Below are 19,232 nucleotides of genomic sequence, written 5' to 3'. Positions count from 1 at the left end.
TCTTCATTAAAGATACAATGCCATCAGCTATTAACCCTCCTCTTTTGTTCAGGAAATATATAAAGCTCTTCCATTTCAAGGACCATTTCATTTACCTGGTGTTAAATCTTCAGATTGCAAACTCTTGGTGACAGTAAAGGGGTTAGAAAGTAGATTTTCCAGAGCTTTTACTTGTGTCCACTTGCTTTTAGTTAATAAAACATTTTCATTGTCTAGTTCTTCAAGAAAGTCTTTTAGTTCAAGCAAACGCTTTACGATCAAATAAGTGCTTCCCCAGCGTGTTGTTTGATCCAAAATGGCTCCTTTTCCTGCACATCTTTTCAAAATAGCATCTGTTTTAGGGGCCCTGGCTGCAACAGTTACTTGCCTCACTGCCAATTAAGAGTAGCTGCATGACAATCTTTCAATCCATCTCTTATTGCAAGTTGCAGAGTATGAACAGCACAATACATATGTTGAATAGTAGTACTCTTAGATGCTTCTTCAGTAATGTTATCCAAAATGTCACTATTCTCTTAACTTTCACTTTCTCCAATACTTGCAGAACTGTCTTTCTTTAATATCTGTTTGTCACTTCATTTTCTCAATTGTGCTCAACATATTAGAACCATTACCTGTCACAATACAAAGAATCTGTTCCTTTTTAATTTCAAAATCTTTTGGAACATCCTCCACTAACTTCTTAAGATAGTTACTGGTGTGATGTGCCTGGGTGTCCTTTACTCCCAAGGTTCGTGTTAGTGTTTTATTATTTTCATCAATATGTCTAACATTAATAGCAAAATAATTGACTCTGTGACGTGTGTATGCATCCATTTTTATGAAGACAAAATGTCCCTTCAGACCTTTTCGTAGTTCTTCCTTTTTACATTTTGCCTCTTCAATTATAAGTTTCCTTATACTTTCTCTTTCCAGAGAAACACCAAGTTTTTTTTAGCTATTTCTCAATTTAGGCCTAAAAAGGCTGGCTGTGAAGGTTAGTGGTACACTAATCTTTACTACCATTTTAATATTGTGGTTTTTTAATTTTTCTTGTGCCATTGTTATGGTAACTTTGTCAGATATAAAGAATCTTCTTAGTTGTGTTGGGTCTCCAGTAGATTTCTGAATTTTTTTTTATCCTGGAAGTAGATGGAATATTTTCATTGATATCTTTCTCATTCACAACTTCTAACACTTTAGGATGAAAACACTGCAAGTCTCTTTTCAAATTTGATGTTCTTGTAGGTGCATTTTTGTTAAACCCACTGAAACTGCTAATTTTTTGCATTACATTGTTTTTCACTATCATCTTTAAAAATACATTGGCACATGTAATGTTTCCCATCACTTGATAATGTAAAGTGCTCATAAACAGCAGACTTTCTTGTGTTTGTTGACAGATTTTTTGTCATTGTGAATGGGGTGTCACTTCACTAAAATATAAATATAAAATATGTTATACTAACTAACATATTCTTTGATTTAAATACAAACATACACATAGTCCTGCACTATAGCAAACATACATACAACACGGCATTATGCACACAAATAAGCTATACCCTGCACTTATCTTAGACATAATTTGTCCTATACAGAAAAGCATGCACAAACATATATACTTTACACACAACACAGAGCCCTACATTTTACACAGAAACATACACATAATATGCACTATACACAAACATTCATACATTCCTGCACCATACACACAAACGTACACATAGCCCTGCAGTTTTATCCAGAAACATGCACACAGCTTTCCATCCTAGTACATACAAGCAGCCATGCAGTTTTAAAATAAACATGAACACTTACAGTTGAATCCAAAAAGCTGTTTCTCCAAGTTCTTCTAAGCTCTTTTAGCAGACAGAGGAAGTTGAGCAGACACTGCTGTCTTTATCTTTGTTTGCTAATTTTCTGCTGAAGACAAGACAGTGGGAGGCTCCAGGGCCAGGGGGGCAGTTACCTAACTTCCTAGTATTAGGTGGTGTTCAAAATGATGTTAAAGTTCAGCCCTAGGTGGGAGCATATATCATTTTACCATGATATCATTTACAATATCATTACACTTGTTTACACTCAAATGAACTTGTTAAACACATTATATCTGAAATAAAATGAAAACACTTTTTGTAATGTACATAATCCAGATTACAATAATGTGAATGTCAGGTTGTATAATAGCTCAGCTGAACTTCACACTAGTAGAAATACAACTATGTACTTGGCTTTATTCTTACATCAGAGAAGTACTTAATTATGACTGTTTGTGAAATAGGACATGTGACTTTGCTGTATTTTTTTTTATTAAAATTTAAATTTATCAGGACATTTCTATTGACTTCGACTCCAGGTACCCAAAATTGTCTCCGACTCCAACTCCACAGCCCTGGTCCCTATCTCAGTCATATGTCTTTAAAACAGTCTAAGGTCAAGTTTGGGGGGAAGCCAATCAATATAACTGCATGTTTTTAGGCTTTGGGAGGAAACCTGAGTACCCAGAGGAAACCCACACAAACACAGGGGAACCTGCAAACTCCTCATGCATAGCTCCGTGTACCCCTTCAGAAAAGTAAGCTTACAGGCAGGCAGAAAGGTCTTTGACAGAAGTGACCTACATAGCTTCTTCCACCCTAAAAAATACCTGTTATCTGCAATACATTTTCATTTGGCTTTATTATTCTCATCAGTTTCTTGTTTTAAATCTGAACTTTAAGGCAACAGCTAAATACACCAAATATGGGAGTCATTTCACATGCCATAGGATTTCTATATCTGTCTTTTCAATCCTAATTTTGTAACTAGATAATGAAAATACAACAAGATGACTGTTCAGCTCTTCCCTATACTCGTTCCTCTCCCCTGTCCAGTCAGCATTATCCTTGTCTTCCAATGTGCATGGCAGCAAAACTTGATTGACCCCCGATGTGCTTCCTTTCTTTTTCTTAGTGCTGCACAAGGGAATGCAAGAGACTTATGCAAAGTCACAACCAGGCACCTGCAAACATTTATTGCAGAACTATATTATTTAATGTTAAATATAAACTTCAATAGGACTGGGGTTATTTAACAAGATATCACAGTGGCCCAATTTCAGAATTAACATTTGTTTGAAATGAATCCTGCCAGTGGAAATTGCAGCCTGTGGCTTTAGAGTGGGCATGTTGAGTTCAGCACATACTGTACTAATTTATTCTTTACCAGGGGGCCTGAAAAGCTTTGCAAGAAACTTGTTGTAAGCCGTTTATTAGATGTATGGGCTAATTGCTTACTGGTAATGTTATGCAAGCATATTTCAGACAGCTTTGTTTTTAGCCTGAAAATGAGTGGATCCTTCCAACAAAGTCCATTTGTCTTTCTTTGTTGATAGTGATAATGGTTCTTGAGCAGTGACTAAGTACATTTGGCTGTTAGATTTCCCAGTGCTAGACTTTCATGCCCCGGTGCACTAAAATATGAGCTTGTTTCCATATCTTTGTCAAGGAACAGAAGAATAATGGGCCTATATTACATATCCGCCTGTTATGTGGTTTTCATCTAGATTGAACTGTTCACTGAAAACACAAAATGCCATTGCAATTAATTGCACACCCAAGCTTCACTTTAATTTAGCCTTGAAAAGAAAATGGCATTTAAAACCACAAATAAAGTTTTATTAGAGAAGGAAATGAGAAACTAACTTCATGATTAAAAATAGGAGAAAAGTGGTTGGCTCATGTGGAATCCAGCCCTGGGTGAGACAAGTTAATATATACATATATATATTTTCATTTTTTTAATCAAAAAAGGCTTACATAGTATTGCATAAATCAGAATTTTACATTTTAGGGAAAGCAAAGTAATAAAAAAGAGGTTAACATTGCTCAAAATTATTACTGCTATGCCAAGCAAAAAAAGTTTTATGGTTAATTTACCTTAAAGCGACAATTTGTACATATTTTAAAGAAAGTAGACCAGCATCTAAACACAGTTTTATGTTTCAGTTGATAATCATTGTAGTGTTCAGTATGAATACATTGTTGGGTTCTTGGGCACTGTTCTGAATGTGAGTCTTGTTAGTTTATGGACTGAAAACACTATTGACTTTAGCTCAAACTTTTCTTTTGACTACAGCTGTTGGGTTTTTATTGCTGCAAGTAGAAGGAAGATGTATGGAGCTGTAATAGTAGATATTCTCAATCTGGCCTTAAAGCTGAACTAAAATTTCGGATCAGGCAGAGTTTTAATGCAGAAAGAGAGAGGTGATGTCCCTTCTGCAATAAGCATTCTTAACTCCCTGCTTTCTGATGGCTGTCTTCCTCTGTCAAAAATCACAGAGCTACAGATGTGCAGCTAAGCGTAGAAAGCTTGGATACTCAGCCCATCCCGGCTTCCCTTGCAGCTGCTGGTACTGAATATACTCCCATGCAACTGCTTAAAAGTTACATATTCCAGGCCCAATCAATCAAAATGACTAAAGACTGAACCCAGGAAAAGAAAGAAATATAATAGTTGTGCCCATGATTAAACGGCGACAGGTGAGTGTAATAAAACAATTGCAGCCAGGCAGGTAGGGTTATTTAAAAAAACACCTGCTTGCTCGTTTTTTGTTCTACTTTAAACAGTGCAAAGATAATGATTCTCCATGAGCAGCACTCCCACTAATAGGCCTGATTTAATAAAGCTCTCCAAGGCTGGAGAGAATACACTTTTATCAGTAGACCTGGGTGATCCAGTAAACCTGGAATGGATTTCTTAAGTGATTTTCTATTTGTTAGCAAATGTTTTTAATCCTGGACTAGATCCATACCCAGTTTGCTGGATCACCCATGTTAGCTGATGAAAGTGTATGTTCTCCATCTTTGGAGAGCTTTAATAAATACGGTTCATTGGTTGTGGAAGGTCCGCTCCTTGCTCAAGCAGGGACTGCATTTGCAAAGAAATGCCAAAAGCAGAACATTTAAAGCCCAGATATAATATTACTTGTGTTATGGGGATTCAGAGGGTTCTTTTCTGCTTCCATATGCTATCCAAGTATGAAAAAGAAGAAGAATAAAGGAAAGTAAGTATTTGATTTAAAGCCTAATCTAAACATTAATGTTCTGCAATTTACCAGTCCTTAGATAAGGTTGTAATATATATCTTTTTCATGTTTTTTTATTATTTAGTAATTCTGCAAATACCACATCATCTGTCCCTTCATGTCTATACTAATTTTCTACAGTATGTTAGGAGGGAGCTCATGCAGGCTGGACTTAAAAGATGTCTACCATCATCTGTCTCCATTACATGGTGAAATTGAGATAAGTAGATTACAAAACAAAGAAAACACTGTTCATACTCATAGGAAGTGACAAGGACATGACATGTCTAGCAAAACAGTTTTTTTGTGTACTTTCTGAACATTAAACTTTTGCAGCCCACAATTGATAAACTGTGATATTTTTTGTTTTGGTGTTTAGATACACTTTAGGCATTCTAAAGTTACTGGAACATGTCTGCAAAATGTACCTCGATATCTATTTGAAGCCAAGTGACAGGGTGATACTACAAGAGCATAATAGCGAGACAAGGGTAGAGCATTGACAACCTATCTCAAGGCCTTTGTGGCATGATCACCAGGTATTTTTTAATTAAAGCTGACCTAACCTCAGAATTTTTACTTTACATAAAATGATAGACAACCCTTTTATTTAAAGAAAAAAAAAATTAAAGTACAACAAGATGCAAAAACCTTTGTCGCGCACCCCGGGAGTCTTTTGACTTATCCTTCTGCACATGCCCAAGGAGCCCTTTCATCAATGGAAAAAAAAACTGCCTGTGCAGTGAGATCAGCAACCTTTTTTCCCGCCTGCACAGTGTGAGATCAGGTGACATAGGAAGAACTTCTGAACCGAGAAGAAGAGAGAGGAAAATGTGTTCTCATTCAGTATTTACCGCTGCGGCTATAAAAACAGAAGAGGAAGGGCATAGCCTTTTTTTTTTTTTATGTAGTCATTTAAAAAAAAAACAACAACCACATTTTCACTTTATATAGAAGAGTAATCTAGCCTTCTTTATAAATTAAAAATGTGGTGATAGGTCCACTTCAAACGAAAGATGCAGATTACAAATATTAAAAATGACTTGAAATTAGTTTAGCATGTTCAAACTTGTGTGATTTAGTGATTGGTTTTACATTTAAAAAAACTCATGACTTGTGAGGCTTTAATGTATAGGGGAGAAAGCACATATAAGCTTCTCTATCTTTGCAAAGAAAAGAGCTGAAAGCATTAAGATCCTAAACTAGGACCGAAATTAGAAGTGCCTGAACTAGAACATTCAAAGCAGATTTGCCAGGTATTTAAATCAGAGCTGCAGAATTGATACTATTGATGCAGATGTTCTCCAAAGTAAATATTAGCATTATCTTTCTTTGCAATATTATATTCATGTATTTCTTATGCAGGTATCTCATTTATCCACCAACTTAACATCTTCAGCACACTTTTCCATGTTAGTGTAGTGTTCACAGTACTGTATATTAGGACTGCATATTTACCATATTCCATGGTCAGACCATGATGGGTAAATGTAATGTGCTTTAATCTGTATTGTTTGTAAGCCACAAATGCTGTATTTATGTTTATTGGTTTTCGTATATAATATTTGTGTGGCATAACAATGTTCAATAAGTAACTGTAAAGCAATGTAAGTTAGCATTTGAACAAAAATAGGTGCTGTCTTTATGATATAGACAACATTAGGAACTTTGATAAAGAAGTCCTTACATTCTACATCTGCAAAATCTGCTTTTGCGTCATTTGTTTCCTACTTAGATACAGCTACATTTTCACTGGCCGTTTTGTATTCGTGTTTTTTGTGCCTTTTTAGATATATTTGATCTGCAGGCCAATGAGTTACTGGTAGAAATAGTTTCCATCTATGGTTCCCTGATTGTATTTTTATTCAGCCAGAGTAAAAAATTGCTTTTTTTAAGTCTAGATCTCATTTCATTTTGATTCAGTACATTTCGGTCGAATGTATCAGGCCAGTGAAGGAATTTGTTATAGTCTTCATTGATAATAGCCAAAGGCAAAGGCATACATAAGAGCCATCTGTCAGGGATTGTATTCTGCAAGATGATAGTACTGACCAGAACAGAAGGACTTGATAAAGTAATCCATAAGACTTTGGATCTGGGAAAAGTGGCTGCCTTTTTGTCCTCTAGGTTATTTCCATTTTCTCTTCTGAATAAGCCCATTACAACTAGTCCTAATAAACTGACTCGGATCCTATTCACTTTGTTGTAGTAGGTTAATGTACTCATGTTAACTTACATTCTTTCACACGTTGTTTAAAGCAACCTAATCATTTTGAATGGATTGTGAATACACCAAATTTAGGTAAAAACACATCTGCATATTTTTTTTTTTTAATCCCAGTGCAGAACAATGCACAGACCATTCACTAATGTAAAGCAGGCGTTGTGATGTACTGAATATGTGTGTTTGGGGTGCCATTCAAAAGGCATGCAAGAAAGAAATGGTGGACCCGTCCAGAAGTCTGTATTGTAGGGAATACCTCCATGGAATACTGGGCCTGATTGATTAAAGCTCTCCAAGGCTGGAGGGGGGATACACTTTCATCAGTGAAGCTGGTTGATTCAACAAGCCTGAAATGGATTTCTTCAAAGTTGTTTGGGATTTGATAGCAAATGTTTTAAATCCTGGACCAGATCCATTCCAGGTTTACTGGATCACTCAGCTTCACTAATGAAATGTATCCTCTCTAGCATAGGAAACATTTATTAAATCAGGTCCTCTATTGCAGTACCTTCTATTCCATTAGAAAAGGTGCATGTAGATTTTCTGGCCAAGCACAGCAACTCACAATGCATTCCTTGGCTCTGCATATTGGGTTGGGATGTCTTTTTAGAACGAATAGCTCTACATTGAACCATTGCGTGTCATGTGCATGATAATTCAATGCTAAGTGCAAATAGGCCCCAAGACTAAATGGGTGGGGGCCATGAATAAATCAGAACTGATGATCACTGTACTAAAAATATTGTTCTCCCTTAAAACGTTCATGTATGTGGACCCTGCAGCAAAATAATAGCTGCATCTCATCCTGGACAAATTCACATGAAATAGAACACAGGAACTGTGTTTTAATGGAAGGGAAAAATCTGTAAAATTAATAATGTTACTGTGTATTGTTGTGTGATATTTTAGACAAAAGAGAACAAAACGATGTGGGCATCAAAGTCAAGTCACATATAATAATTACAAAAGTCATGTAGCATCTCATTGTTATCCTCTAGTAATGTTTTTTTGCTGATTGGGTGTATTGTGAGATGTCAGGAGACATATATTCATGCACTGTCCACTTTAACAACCTATACATTACAAAGTGGTAAGTTTTCATTGTTAGAATACAGAAAGTTTTTCTCTCAATTCCTGTTATAAAGTATAATAGGACATTATACATTTCCATTTATACTTTGAGTTTATCCAAATGCTTAGCTTGCTGCTTGATCAAGATTTGTAAAAGCATCCTAGTGCAGTCTCAGAGTTTGGAGTTTTCATTAGACTCTGCCATGGATTGTTCCGTTTCAAGAGCACCAAGCGTAGAGAGAACACTGCTGATACTTGAAGTGGCTGAGCACTGTCATTACCATAAGGGTGGCAGAGTGACTTGAGAAACGGAAGAGCACAGGCAAGACAGATTAGTGTTTAACTTTGTAGTGAAACATAAATGCTTCATTTTGGAGAGCGGAAAAGTGCACAGCTCATTGGGAATTAAAGTCGTCATAAGAAACGCACGCAGGTGTTCCGAAACGGCGAGATAAATGAGCTACTCATCACCTGAACAATGCTGAAGATGAATGGCAAGACAGCAGCTATTTTTCTTCAGTTTCTTCGAAACAAATTGCCTTATGCATTGCCAATTAAGTCAAAAGCAAAACGTGGCAAGAAGCAGTTGAAGTGGATTTATTAACACAGAGAATCCGACACAATAAATTAGCAATCGTATTTGTTTCATACACAAACTGCACATAGCTATTTGTGAATCATCCATGCAGACTTGCTCTCATCTGTCACTTTTACTCATATCTGTTATTGGTTGCAGAAATACATTCGAGGTTTACTAGGTTTAATGATATTTAATCAGTAGGTTACTCTTTGTAAACTGGCCTATGGTCAGCTTGTAAATGTGTCACAAGTAGCCTATCACTCTTGGTAACAAGAAAATCGAGTCATAAACCGCTATTTCTATTGCCCATGGTCTAAAATAAAAAAGGAAACTTTGTTGGTAGTTTTCGGGCACAAGTATTATTAACGTACTAGAAACTGTACAAGCCTATCATGAGCTTTTATATAGTAAAAATGGCAACCACTTGGATTAGTTTATAACTAGCCCTGGATGGGTGCTCATTGCTAGGGCATTATTTTTTTTTTTGTGGCTCTTTCCCATTTATTTTCACCTGGTAATCCTGCAGAAAACACACTTTTTATCTATGCTCAGTTTTCCAATGTATTTATGATGCAGTCACACAAGCTGGGGAGAAAAATTACCATGTGTGTACCACCTTTTCATTACACAAGAAGTAATAAGGACATTTCTGGCAAGATCATCGGAATATTTTGTACTTGTTGCACATTTTCGCCTGAAAAATAAAAACTAATGTTGGCACCCCATATATTGCACCTTACTTGTTATAAGTCATATATTTTTTATTTTTGGGTTTAGCATAACCTACCCTAAAATAATGAACCAGCTTTTTTTCATGACAACATTTAGTGTTCCGATTTTGCATTTCTATATGTTTGTGGAAGGACTAATCTCTAAGGCATTAATTTAGGCATCACTATATGTCCCATAGTTAAAAACAAATATTTGCATTGGGGGCCACATATAGATTACACTGGTCAACAAACATTTTCTTGCCAAACAGATTAAAGTAATTTTTGTTTATGTTTTATGCACAGATTCCAAATATGGTATTGGTTTTGCTAGATTGGCTTCAGTTTTTGAAATAATAACCTAGAAAACTAATAAAACATGAAAATTAAGCAACATTAAACTAGATTTGCTTACGTATACAAAATAAATTTTTGAAATACCAAATGTCAATATATTCTATATTCAGTATATTTACCTGCAAATGCAGCCATCCATTTAAATGTGCCCTGATAAAGGTCCCACTGTTCACGATTTTAAGCATCCTCACAAATACCACCTATGTACTCCCTTTTTGAGATGCTATCAGTCTGCCTTAGTCAGAGCATCCTTGGTATGGTCTGGTCTATCTATAAGGGGTTCCAAATTATTGGCAGGGTAGAGAAGGGGCCTCCATGTTCACCATTCCATGTGCCTTCTTCTCTACCCTTTGGAAACATGTAGACCCTGATATACATTTAGGTCTGTGTTCAGCAGAATGAGTATAAACTGCAAGGAAAGTATTGTATTGAGAAAAATATATTTTTTACAATGTTGTATACAAGTTTGTTGCTCTAAGGTAGTATTGCGCAGTAAAAGATCTTAATTAGGATGAGCGAACATGCTCTTTTCGAGAAGAGGATTTTGACGGAGTGCTCCTTGGAGCTTCTTCACAGTGAAATAAAATGTAACTCGCAAGCAATCTTTTGCTTTTTGTTAATTAAGAAGATAATAACAGCGCTGTTCGAAAAAATTAGCTTTTCGTTTGTTCCATAAACCTTTGGCTGTTAATATCCCTGAACCTTCTCTGAGCTTATATGGTATTTGACAAATTAAAGGTGCACAAAGGCATGCCGTAAGGGAGGAAACTGCTTACTTTTCTCACTGCAAATCCTCTAAACTGCTAAGCATTCTGGGTTTTAATATACTTTGCCTCATTAGATTTTAAATGTGTCTCTGATTTGTTTTGCAGAAATTCCAGAAAGGAACTCAATGATATACGATTTGAGTTTACTCCAGGCAGGGGTAAGTTTTAATTAAAACTGTTTTCTGTTATCATACATACTTATTGACCTTAAACTGCACCTGTGAGACATGTTGGGTTTTCTTGAGCTTAATTATTCTTGTTTAAGGCTGTGTATGTCCAGACTTTTAAAAGGAAAAGCCAGACCAAATAAATCCTAAAAAATATAGCAAATAACAAAATGTCCTACCCGCACAAAATGAAAACTTTGCACCAAGATGCCTTTGTATTTAGGCATTGCTTCAGCTCAGAAAAGGAAAAAAAATGTGAACACAACCGGACGTCATGTGCATTTTTTGACTTGAACTTGCCAGGCTTGAGAAAAATATGGGTTGCCATTGCTGACCGCAAGACTAATAGATATGCAAGTTGACAATAGCAGCTATCATATGACAGCTCTCAATAGGCTTAGTGGGAAGACCAGGGTTTAAACACACCTAATACAGAGCAGAAGGGATATTACTGTTGCTGTTTTATTTAAAACAGACTTTTACCTTTATAATCTGCAATTTTTGATCAGACTCCTAAAAAATATAAACCCTGCCTGCTTGGTATTTTGATCATCTGCCATTAATACCTTCTGATGCCCGGAACCAGAATGAGCTTACAATTCAGGTGTTTAGCTAGTTGCTGCAGTAATCTGCATACAATGAATTCATCAATGGCAGCTTTTATAAAATCTCAGCGGTTGATCTACTTTAAACACCCCAAGTACAAATGAAGAAATAACTGTGGAGCATTATTGATTTTAGGGGACAAAGTAATATGGCTAAATCTGTTTTTATTAACAATTTTCAATTAAATAATACAACACAAAATATGTATGTAAAAACATTATTTTAATAAATTCGGACAATTAGGACAGATGTTTGTCTCAACATATTATTAGGCAGCTTGGTGTCAGTTACTGTATCCTCACTGTGAGATAATCACAAACAAAGCAAAAAAAAAATGTTTATGGAGCCCAGACAATTATTAAATTCTGGAGCAAGCTGTGCTTTGATATGCAAAAAGAAACAACTGCAGAGTTTGTCATGGTCACAAGAGTTACAAGAGACCGCAGAAAGAGCTCACCCCCCTAAGATCACCCACAACCTTAGCTGTGTTTAGCAAAAGATGCAAACAGCCTCCATTCTACACACAGCAAGCAGGGAAGCCCTGTTCGTATCTAGGAGGCGTTCGTATGTCAGATGACCTTAACTCGGGGACTACCTGTACTGCATTCATGTGAAAAATTACATAGTTATTGGGGGTGAGTAGGGGGTTGGGAAATGCAAACAAGACATCTATGGAGATCTCAATACATAAAGTTAGTAAATAACATGAACATCATCTAGAGCAGTGGCCCCCAATTCCCGGGTTGCAGACCTGTGCTGGTCCGTAGCTGTTGAGTTAGGGGCCACTTACACAGAAGCTGCTGAGAATGTCAGAGCAATGTATGTAAGGCTTACACTTCTCCGCCATTCCCAGCAGCTCTGCCACCTGACAGACACTAGTTCCCTTACACTACTCTGCCGTTTTCAGCTAGTGTGCTGACAGGAGGCGGAGGATACAAAACCTCATATAAATTAATATCCTAAAAAAAAATGTTTCAATCCTAAAGAATAATTACTAAACTGAATAGCTTACTGTAATTCTCAAAGTTTTATGTAAAAGATTATTGTAAAGGAAAGTTAATGGCCTTGGTACTCCGTGATACAGTACATCACAGAGAAGTGTTGACTTGTAGTCTTGAGAATTAAACTTCTCAGCTAACTAGGTGTGAATTCACTAGAGTAAAGCATATGTTGTATATAGTTTTGATACTTTTTTGGGCTAAAGTATCCCAAGCCCATTGAATCTTGAAAATGTCATGCATTTTGTTATAACTGGAAAGGTGTACATCGTACTTACTATACAGCTAGCTTACTATACAAAGTTTGTAAAATAAGTGGTAATTTTATGAAATGATTTCAGTAAAATTTAGTTTCCTTGTTTCAATAAAACACATATTAGTTTAATAACATTTCATTAATAAACAGCTAGTTTACCACCTTGAATAAGTATGGTCACATTGAATGCCAGGTCAGACACCTAAGGCTATTTCCATGTATATACTCCTGTTATCTGGGACACCCCAGGAGCTACCAAACCTAAGACCTTTATCTTGCAAATAGTATCATATAACTCATTGCCCTTTCTCTTGAGTTAATGCTGTGTCCCTTTCTTACCCACTGCTTGCATAATGTGCCAGGGTTTTGGAATTTCCAAGGTGCCATTAAAGTAAAAGGAATTGAGGTGAAGGCTCTTGGAGGTACCTGCTCTAACATTTAGGAGGTGTTTGTTTTTTTGTCAATGAATATATTATGAATGAAGTACTCCAGGTACTTTTTTAAAAACACACTTTATGCAGACTCGGATTTATTTAAGCTGCAGGCTAACATTTCCAGATCAGCTTATAATACTTATTTTTTTTCTAACCAACGTTTTTTGTGATGCCCTTAAGATAAAAAAAGCAAACACGGCTGCAAGCCTGTTACGCTGAGCTATCTATATGGTTAATGTTAGGTGGAAATGAGGAGTTTAAGCAGCTGTCAGGCAAAAAGCTTCAATTTGTGCAAAGAATGTTTTGAAGCTTTTTTATGCATCATAAGAAGCAGCATCTGTCCCAGACCTGTATGAGCTTTCTCTAAGAAATAATCTGTCACATATTAATACATATTTTGCAAACAAATTCTCTTTCATATAATAGGCAAAGTATTGAGGAAAGAGAAGGACTAGGTAGCGTAGGCATACACAGTTCAAGTCTCATATTGCAAAACTGTTTTCTTTTCAGATAACCAATAAGTGTCAAATTGTGGCTGTAAACTGTAATATGTTACAGAGAAGATATATAGCTTGGTGAATAGGACTCAATAGAATAGAAAATTAACACAAGAGAATATTTTAAACATAATACAAAAAGAGTTATTGTCTGTCTATATATTATTCTGCCAAATGTCATTATTGGCCCAAACTTTTTTTTAAAGATTTGGTAGAATGTGACCCCTGCTAGGTCAATGTGGTCTATGTCCATGTTAGGAAGATTCACCCTTGCTAATGGTTCTGGTAAACACACTGATGGAAAGGAACAAAAGGAGAAATCTACTTTTCCCACTGTGTATATGAGATGGCAAGAACAATGAAATCTGACATTTCTCATTTACCAAAAACCTGGGACATACACTTAAAATTAGAAGCATGTAACCTTAAACCCCTTTATTTGCTCACCTAAACTCTAAACCACAAATTTAGGCGTTTGAAACAAAGCATGTAATAGGAAAAGGTGCATGCTAGGGAATCTAAATGCAGCTGAATCTACTGGATCAATTTCAATTTTTCTGTAAAACTGGGGTTTGATCCTCCAATGTTACCATACCAGACTTCAGTTTTGGTCAGTGGGGCAAAAAGAGAGATTGTAGGGAGCAGAATTGGCTACATTTACCCCTGGATCTGGTTATCATTTGGACACCTGATGTTCACCTAAATAAACCTTTTGGCTATGCACATTTTTATCATATGCTCATTTTGAATTAACCAGAGAGGTTACAGATATATTTCAAAGACTTGTTCCCTGAGATGATTGTGTGCTTTTTAACTTTTTTATCCTGATGCAATTTTTGCATCCTGAGGCAATGGAATATACAATTGCATGGACTTACGAATGTTTTGAATTTAGGCAAAGAATGAAGCTTTACCTTCAGTTTTTTATCTATTTTAAATACTTTTTTTTAAGTAGAAAGGAAAAAATTGTTTTGAAATGGAAGAAAAAACCTGCTGTGAAACAGTCAGAACCCACATGCAGGTCTGACTGTTCTTTATAGTCTACGGCCAGTTTAAATTTTTGAGCTGCCATCTTTGACTATTTTTCTCTGCCTAATCTAAGGCTTTTTCCTTTACCAGTTTGCAAGATGTGTTTGGGAATAGCATGTCCTAACCTCTGAAAACCCATCGAGATGTTGTAGGTCAGTGTCAGAGCCCAGATTGTCAAAAGGTTATAAAAATGACAACTCTGCAGTTTTTAAATCAGCAGTGACAACTTGCATGTTTCGACCACAACAGGTTGGCACATAATCCTAGATTATGTTGACTGGTCCATTCATTACCATAGTATTGTAGACAGCAATGGATTTTTCTGTATATTTAGTAAAAGATACATACAGAAAAGGAATGCATTTAGTATTTTCTACTAGCTTTTTTATACCATTATACAAATCACATAATAGCTGAGATTATTTCTGGCTGTTGTGTTCTGCATACGGCGGCAATCTATTTTACCACACCGATTTGTTTTTCTGCACCTGCATCATAAACTACACAAGGGGAATTAACCTTTCTTCCCATACGTAGTTTTATGGTTCAACACAAATGCCATGCCATACTAAAGTGAATCATTTCGCTCTCAGCCTTTGTCCTAGAGGTGTCATTTATATGTGTTATTTTTTTTTTCTGTTTCCAAAGATACAGCAGATGGTGTTTCACAGGAGCTCTTCTCAGCGGGCCTCGTGGATGGTCATGATGTAGTTATAGGTAAATGACATTTCTTTCTTGGAACTGTTACATGATTACTTTAGCATTTCAATGAAATAATTGCATTTAACCTTCCTCGGGTCTCTGAGGATTCCACTGGCAGCTAGAGCATCCGGAGACTATTGCAGGCATTCAGCACAACACAGAACAAGTGGCTGCGAACTATGAAAAATATATCTTCAATTATATTGCAATTACTGGTAACTGTAAAGGTGATCTAATTATTCTATTTAAAATGTTTTTATATCCATTATTAAATTTCTTTGGACTTTATGGTAATGTGAACATTAGAACAGAGTTTAAAGAAACATAGAAGATATCTGCAAATCTTTTTGCAGCCATAACTACCCTTCCCCCAGCCCTACGCCCTATAGGACATTAAAAGCCTGACTAGATGTCTGCTACACTGAAATATAAAACAATGAAGGAACCTCACTTCAAAGCGGGTACTGTTTTATCATCCTAAGCCATCATTTTCTTGTCATCATTAAGCCATCATTTGCTTTCTCAAATTTAGATGGGTGAATGCTTCTAAGGTAAGTGAGCTTATAAAAAAGCAAGGCTGGATTGATCAAAGTAATCTGAGCTGATTTCTAATGAACTGTAGGTATAATTCATGGAAGCAGAATGTTTTTATTTCTTGCATAATAAAGGATTAGCCTTGTTATAAAAATAATAATAATAATATTAATACCCTTTAAATTCTGTTTTAGTATGAAGGAATCCAGCAAGGCTGTCTGTAGAGAGTTAAAGTTTTTCTGTTCTAAAACTAGCAACAAGGCCAGCTGTGAAATCTAACTTGGTCTGTTCGGGTTTACTGTTCCAGAGTATATGCCCCGTGGACAAATTTGACATTGTCGTTTGTCTGTGGTAGAAATTTCAGTAGAGAAAACAGTAGCCATTCTATCTATCCCAGTTATCCTCTTGCTATTGGGGTATATCCTTCTTCCACAAATAGGAGCTATAGCTTGAGAAATAAGTCAACATATGGCATAGTTAAATTGAAGATAGTATGAACATGCCAACCACTGTGGTAGGGCATTGGCTAGGGCGCTTAGGTCTAAGAAGGCGGCCATGTATATCCCTAAAATCAAAACCTCTTTGGGCACCCTGGCACATGCCACCCCTGACATTGCTAACACCTTCATTGACTATTACAGTCTACTGTATAATTTACGGGGAGACTCTAGTGGTAGGTCATCTCCCGACCGCCAGATCGCAATACAGGAATATCTCAGTGCCTCCGACTTACCAACATTGTCCTCAGACATTATAGAGATGTTAGATAAACTGATAACACTGCTTGAGCTACAAGCAGCAATTCGCCGAGCCGCATCAGGGAAAGCTCCCGGCCCAGATTAGCCTACTATAAGAAATTCTTCCCAGTACTAGGCCTGCATTTAGTTTTAACGCTGAATGCGCTCACTGATGATCACACTCTGCCTCCTGACACATTAGCGGCCCACATATCAGTGATACTCAAACCAGACATCCAACCATCGTTGATTAATTGTGATTTGAAACTTTTTGCCAGCAAATTAGCGCATAGGCTGACTCCAATACCGACTGATATTGTCCATCCTGACCAAAGCGGTTTTCTCCCGATGAGGGAAGCCAGGGACAACACGATCCATACCCTGAATATTATTACCTATGCACATACTTACAACACCCCTCTAATGCTCCTCTCCACTGATGCTGAGAAGGCATTTGATCGGGTGGACTGGATGTTTCTGCTCTCCACATTGACACATTTGGGTCTTCCCCCTCGTATTCTGCGCTGGATAGAAACGTTGTATTCTTCCCCCAGCACCAGAGTACGGGTTAATGGTTAACTCTCCCACTCCTTTTGTATTACCAATGGGACGAGACAGGGATGCCCATTATCTCGCTTGCTGTTTGTGTTGACCCAGGAGCCCCTCCTACGAATAATTTGTGCTAATGGAGATATCAGGGGAGTCCAGATTGGCCCCACTGAACATAAGGTAGCTGCTTATTTGGATGACCTTTTATTTTATGTTGCAACACCGGTAACTACTTTGCCGGTTCTTATGCGAGAGCTAGACAGATATGCCTCGCTCTCTAATTACATAATAAATCTGCAAAAGTCGGAGGCACTGAGTGTTACTCTTCCCAGAAAAATTAGAGAGGCCTTGGCCCCTTCTTTCCCCTTCAAGTGGTCTAACTCAGCTATCTCTTACCTGGGCACACAGATTCCCGCTAATCTAACACGAATTGTAGATCTCAATTTTATCCCTCCATTAAATAAAATCCGAAGTGATCTACAGAGGTGGAGACAGATGGCATTTACATGGTTTAGGAGGTGCAATGTGCTTAAAATGAATGTTATGCCTAGACTTTTGTATATGCTGCAAGCACTCCCAATACACATCCCGCTTTTTATCCTTCGAAAATTCCGTTCGGAATTTGTAAAATTTATATGGCTTAATGGGGCGCCCAGGCTTAGGATGACATTACTGAGACTCCCCAAAGCCAACGGAGGAATGGCATTCCCTGACCCATTTTTTCTACCATCAGGCAGTGCACTTGTCTAGGCTGCTGGATTGGTGCACTAATAGCCGCTCCAAACTGTGGGTTGGGTTGGAGGATGCATGCTCTACTGCCCCCATTGCCGCATTGGCCTGGTCGACACCGGCGGCCAGGACGGCAATGTACACCCATCCATTGATTGGCGAGACCTTGAAAGTGGTCACTAAGTACTTCTCCTCTCAAAAACGTAACCATATATCCATCTCCAATGTCTCCCGTTTTAGGCGATCCTGGATTCCCCCCGGGCCAGACTGACCCAATATTTTGCCAATGGCGTGCTTTGGGCATGTATAGAATATCCCAATTCATGCACAATGGGGAATGGCAACATATTCCGACCCTACAAACGGAAAGGGATCTCCCTTCCTTGTCACCCTGGCGCCACATACAACTCACTTATGTTCTGAGATCCTTGCCGCGGCCCAATACAATAGCCTGATCGCTTCTTCCTCTAGAGGACTTGTGTGCTGGTCAACCTGTACGGGGCACACTTTCCCATGCTGTTATGGGAACCCTGTTATCTGTATATACGCCAGAACTCCCTTTATTTGTATCCCAGTGGGAAGCTGATGTGGACACTTGTTTTACTGAAACACAGAGAGATATGTTACTTCATTTCTGTCATAAGGCGTCCATTTGCAACAAATATCAGGAAACCAACTACAAGTTGGCCACTCGCTGGTACAGGACACCGGTGAAGCGTGCTAAGATTTTCCCGGGGTCGGATAGCACCTGCTGGAGATGTGGCGACACACAGGGTACGCTACTGCATGTTTTCTTGGAATGCTCAAAATTGCAATTATATTGGAGTTCGGTAGCTAATATTATCTTAAAGCTTACAGAAGTGGATATAAGGGGCAATCCGGCCCTGGCACTTCTTCATGTTTCTGACATGTCCCGCAGGTGCTATAGTAACTCTCTCCTGAGACACCTTCTCAATGCAGCTAAGGCCTGTCTCCCAGCCTTATGGAAGAATACTGCCCCTCCGACGGTAGTACATTGATTGCAAAGGGTTGCTGATATATATCACATGGAGGATATGATATCCACTGACACTAAGAAAGCGGAAAAATTTGCACAGACTTGGTACCACTGGATCCACTTTATCACTACTGAGGAATATTGCCGTTTGTTACGACCACCTGCCTAGATACCTGAGTATTCTGGGATGGATGCCTAATTGCATTCTGCCACTGTTTCAGAGATGTGATTGATTCTA

The 19,232-nt window shown here is 37.5% G+C and overlaps 1 protein-coding gene and 1 long non-coding RNA gene across 3 annotated transcripts in view; one reads left to right on the top strand and one right to left on the bottom strand.

The window, feature by feature from the left end:
- The window catches only part of LOC140335571 (uncharacterized), a 337,062-nt gene that overhangs the window by 91,098 nt on the left and 226,732 nt on the right, over positions 1-19,232 (bottom strand). The gene's annotated exons all lie outside the window — the stretch shown is intronic.
- STK39 (serine/threonine kinase 39) overlaps positions 1-19,232 on the top strand; it is a 180,619-nt gene that overhangs the window by 109,182 nt on the left and 52,205 nt on the right. For both annotated transcript variants that reach the window (XM_072418290.1, XM_072418289.1), the window contains exons 15-16: positions 10,865-10,917; positions 15,395-15,463. In XM_072418290.1, the coding sequence (XP_072274391.1) occupies positions 10,865-10,917; positions 15,395-15,463 (122 nt within the window). The remainder of the gene's footprint in view (positions 1-10,864; positions 10,918-15,394; positions 15,464-19,232) is intronic.

The sequence above is a fragment of the Pyxicephalus adspersus genome, chromosome 7 (assembly GCF_032062135.1).
Source record: "Pyxicephalus adspersus chromosome 7, UCB_Pads_2.0, whole genome shotgun sequence".
Lineage (NCBI taxonomy): Eukaryota > Metazoa > Chordata > Amphibia > Anura > Pyxicephalidae > Pyxicephalus > Pyxicephalus adspersus.
Note: the sequence above shows the minus strand (reverse complement) of the source record. Positions and strands in the feature narration are given on the sequence as shown.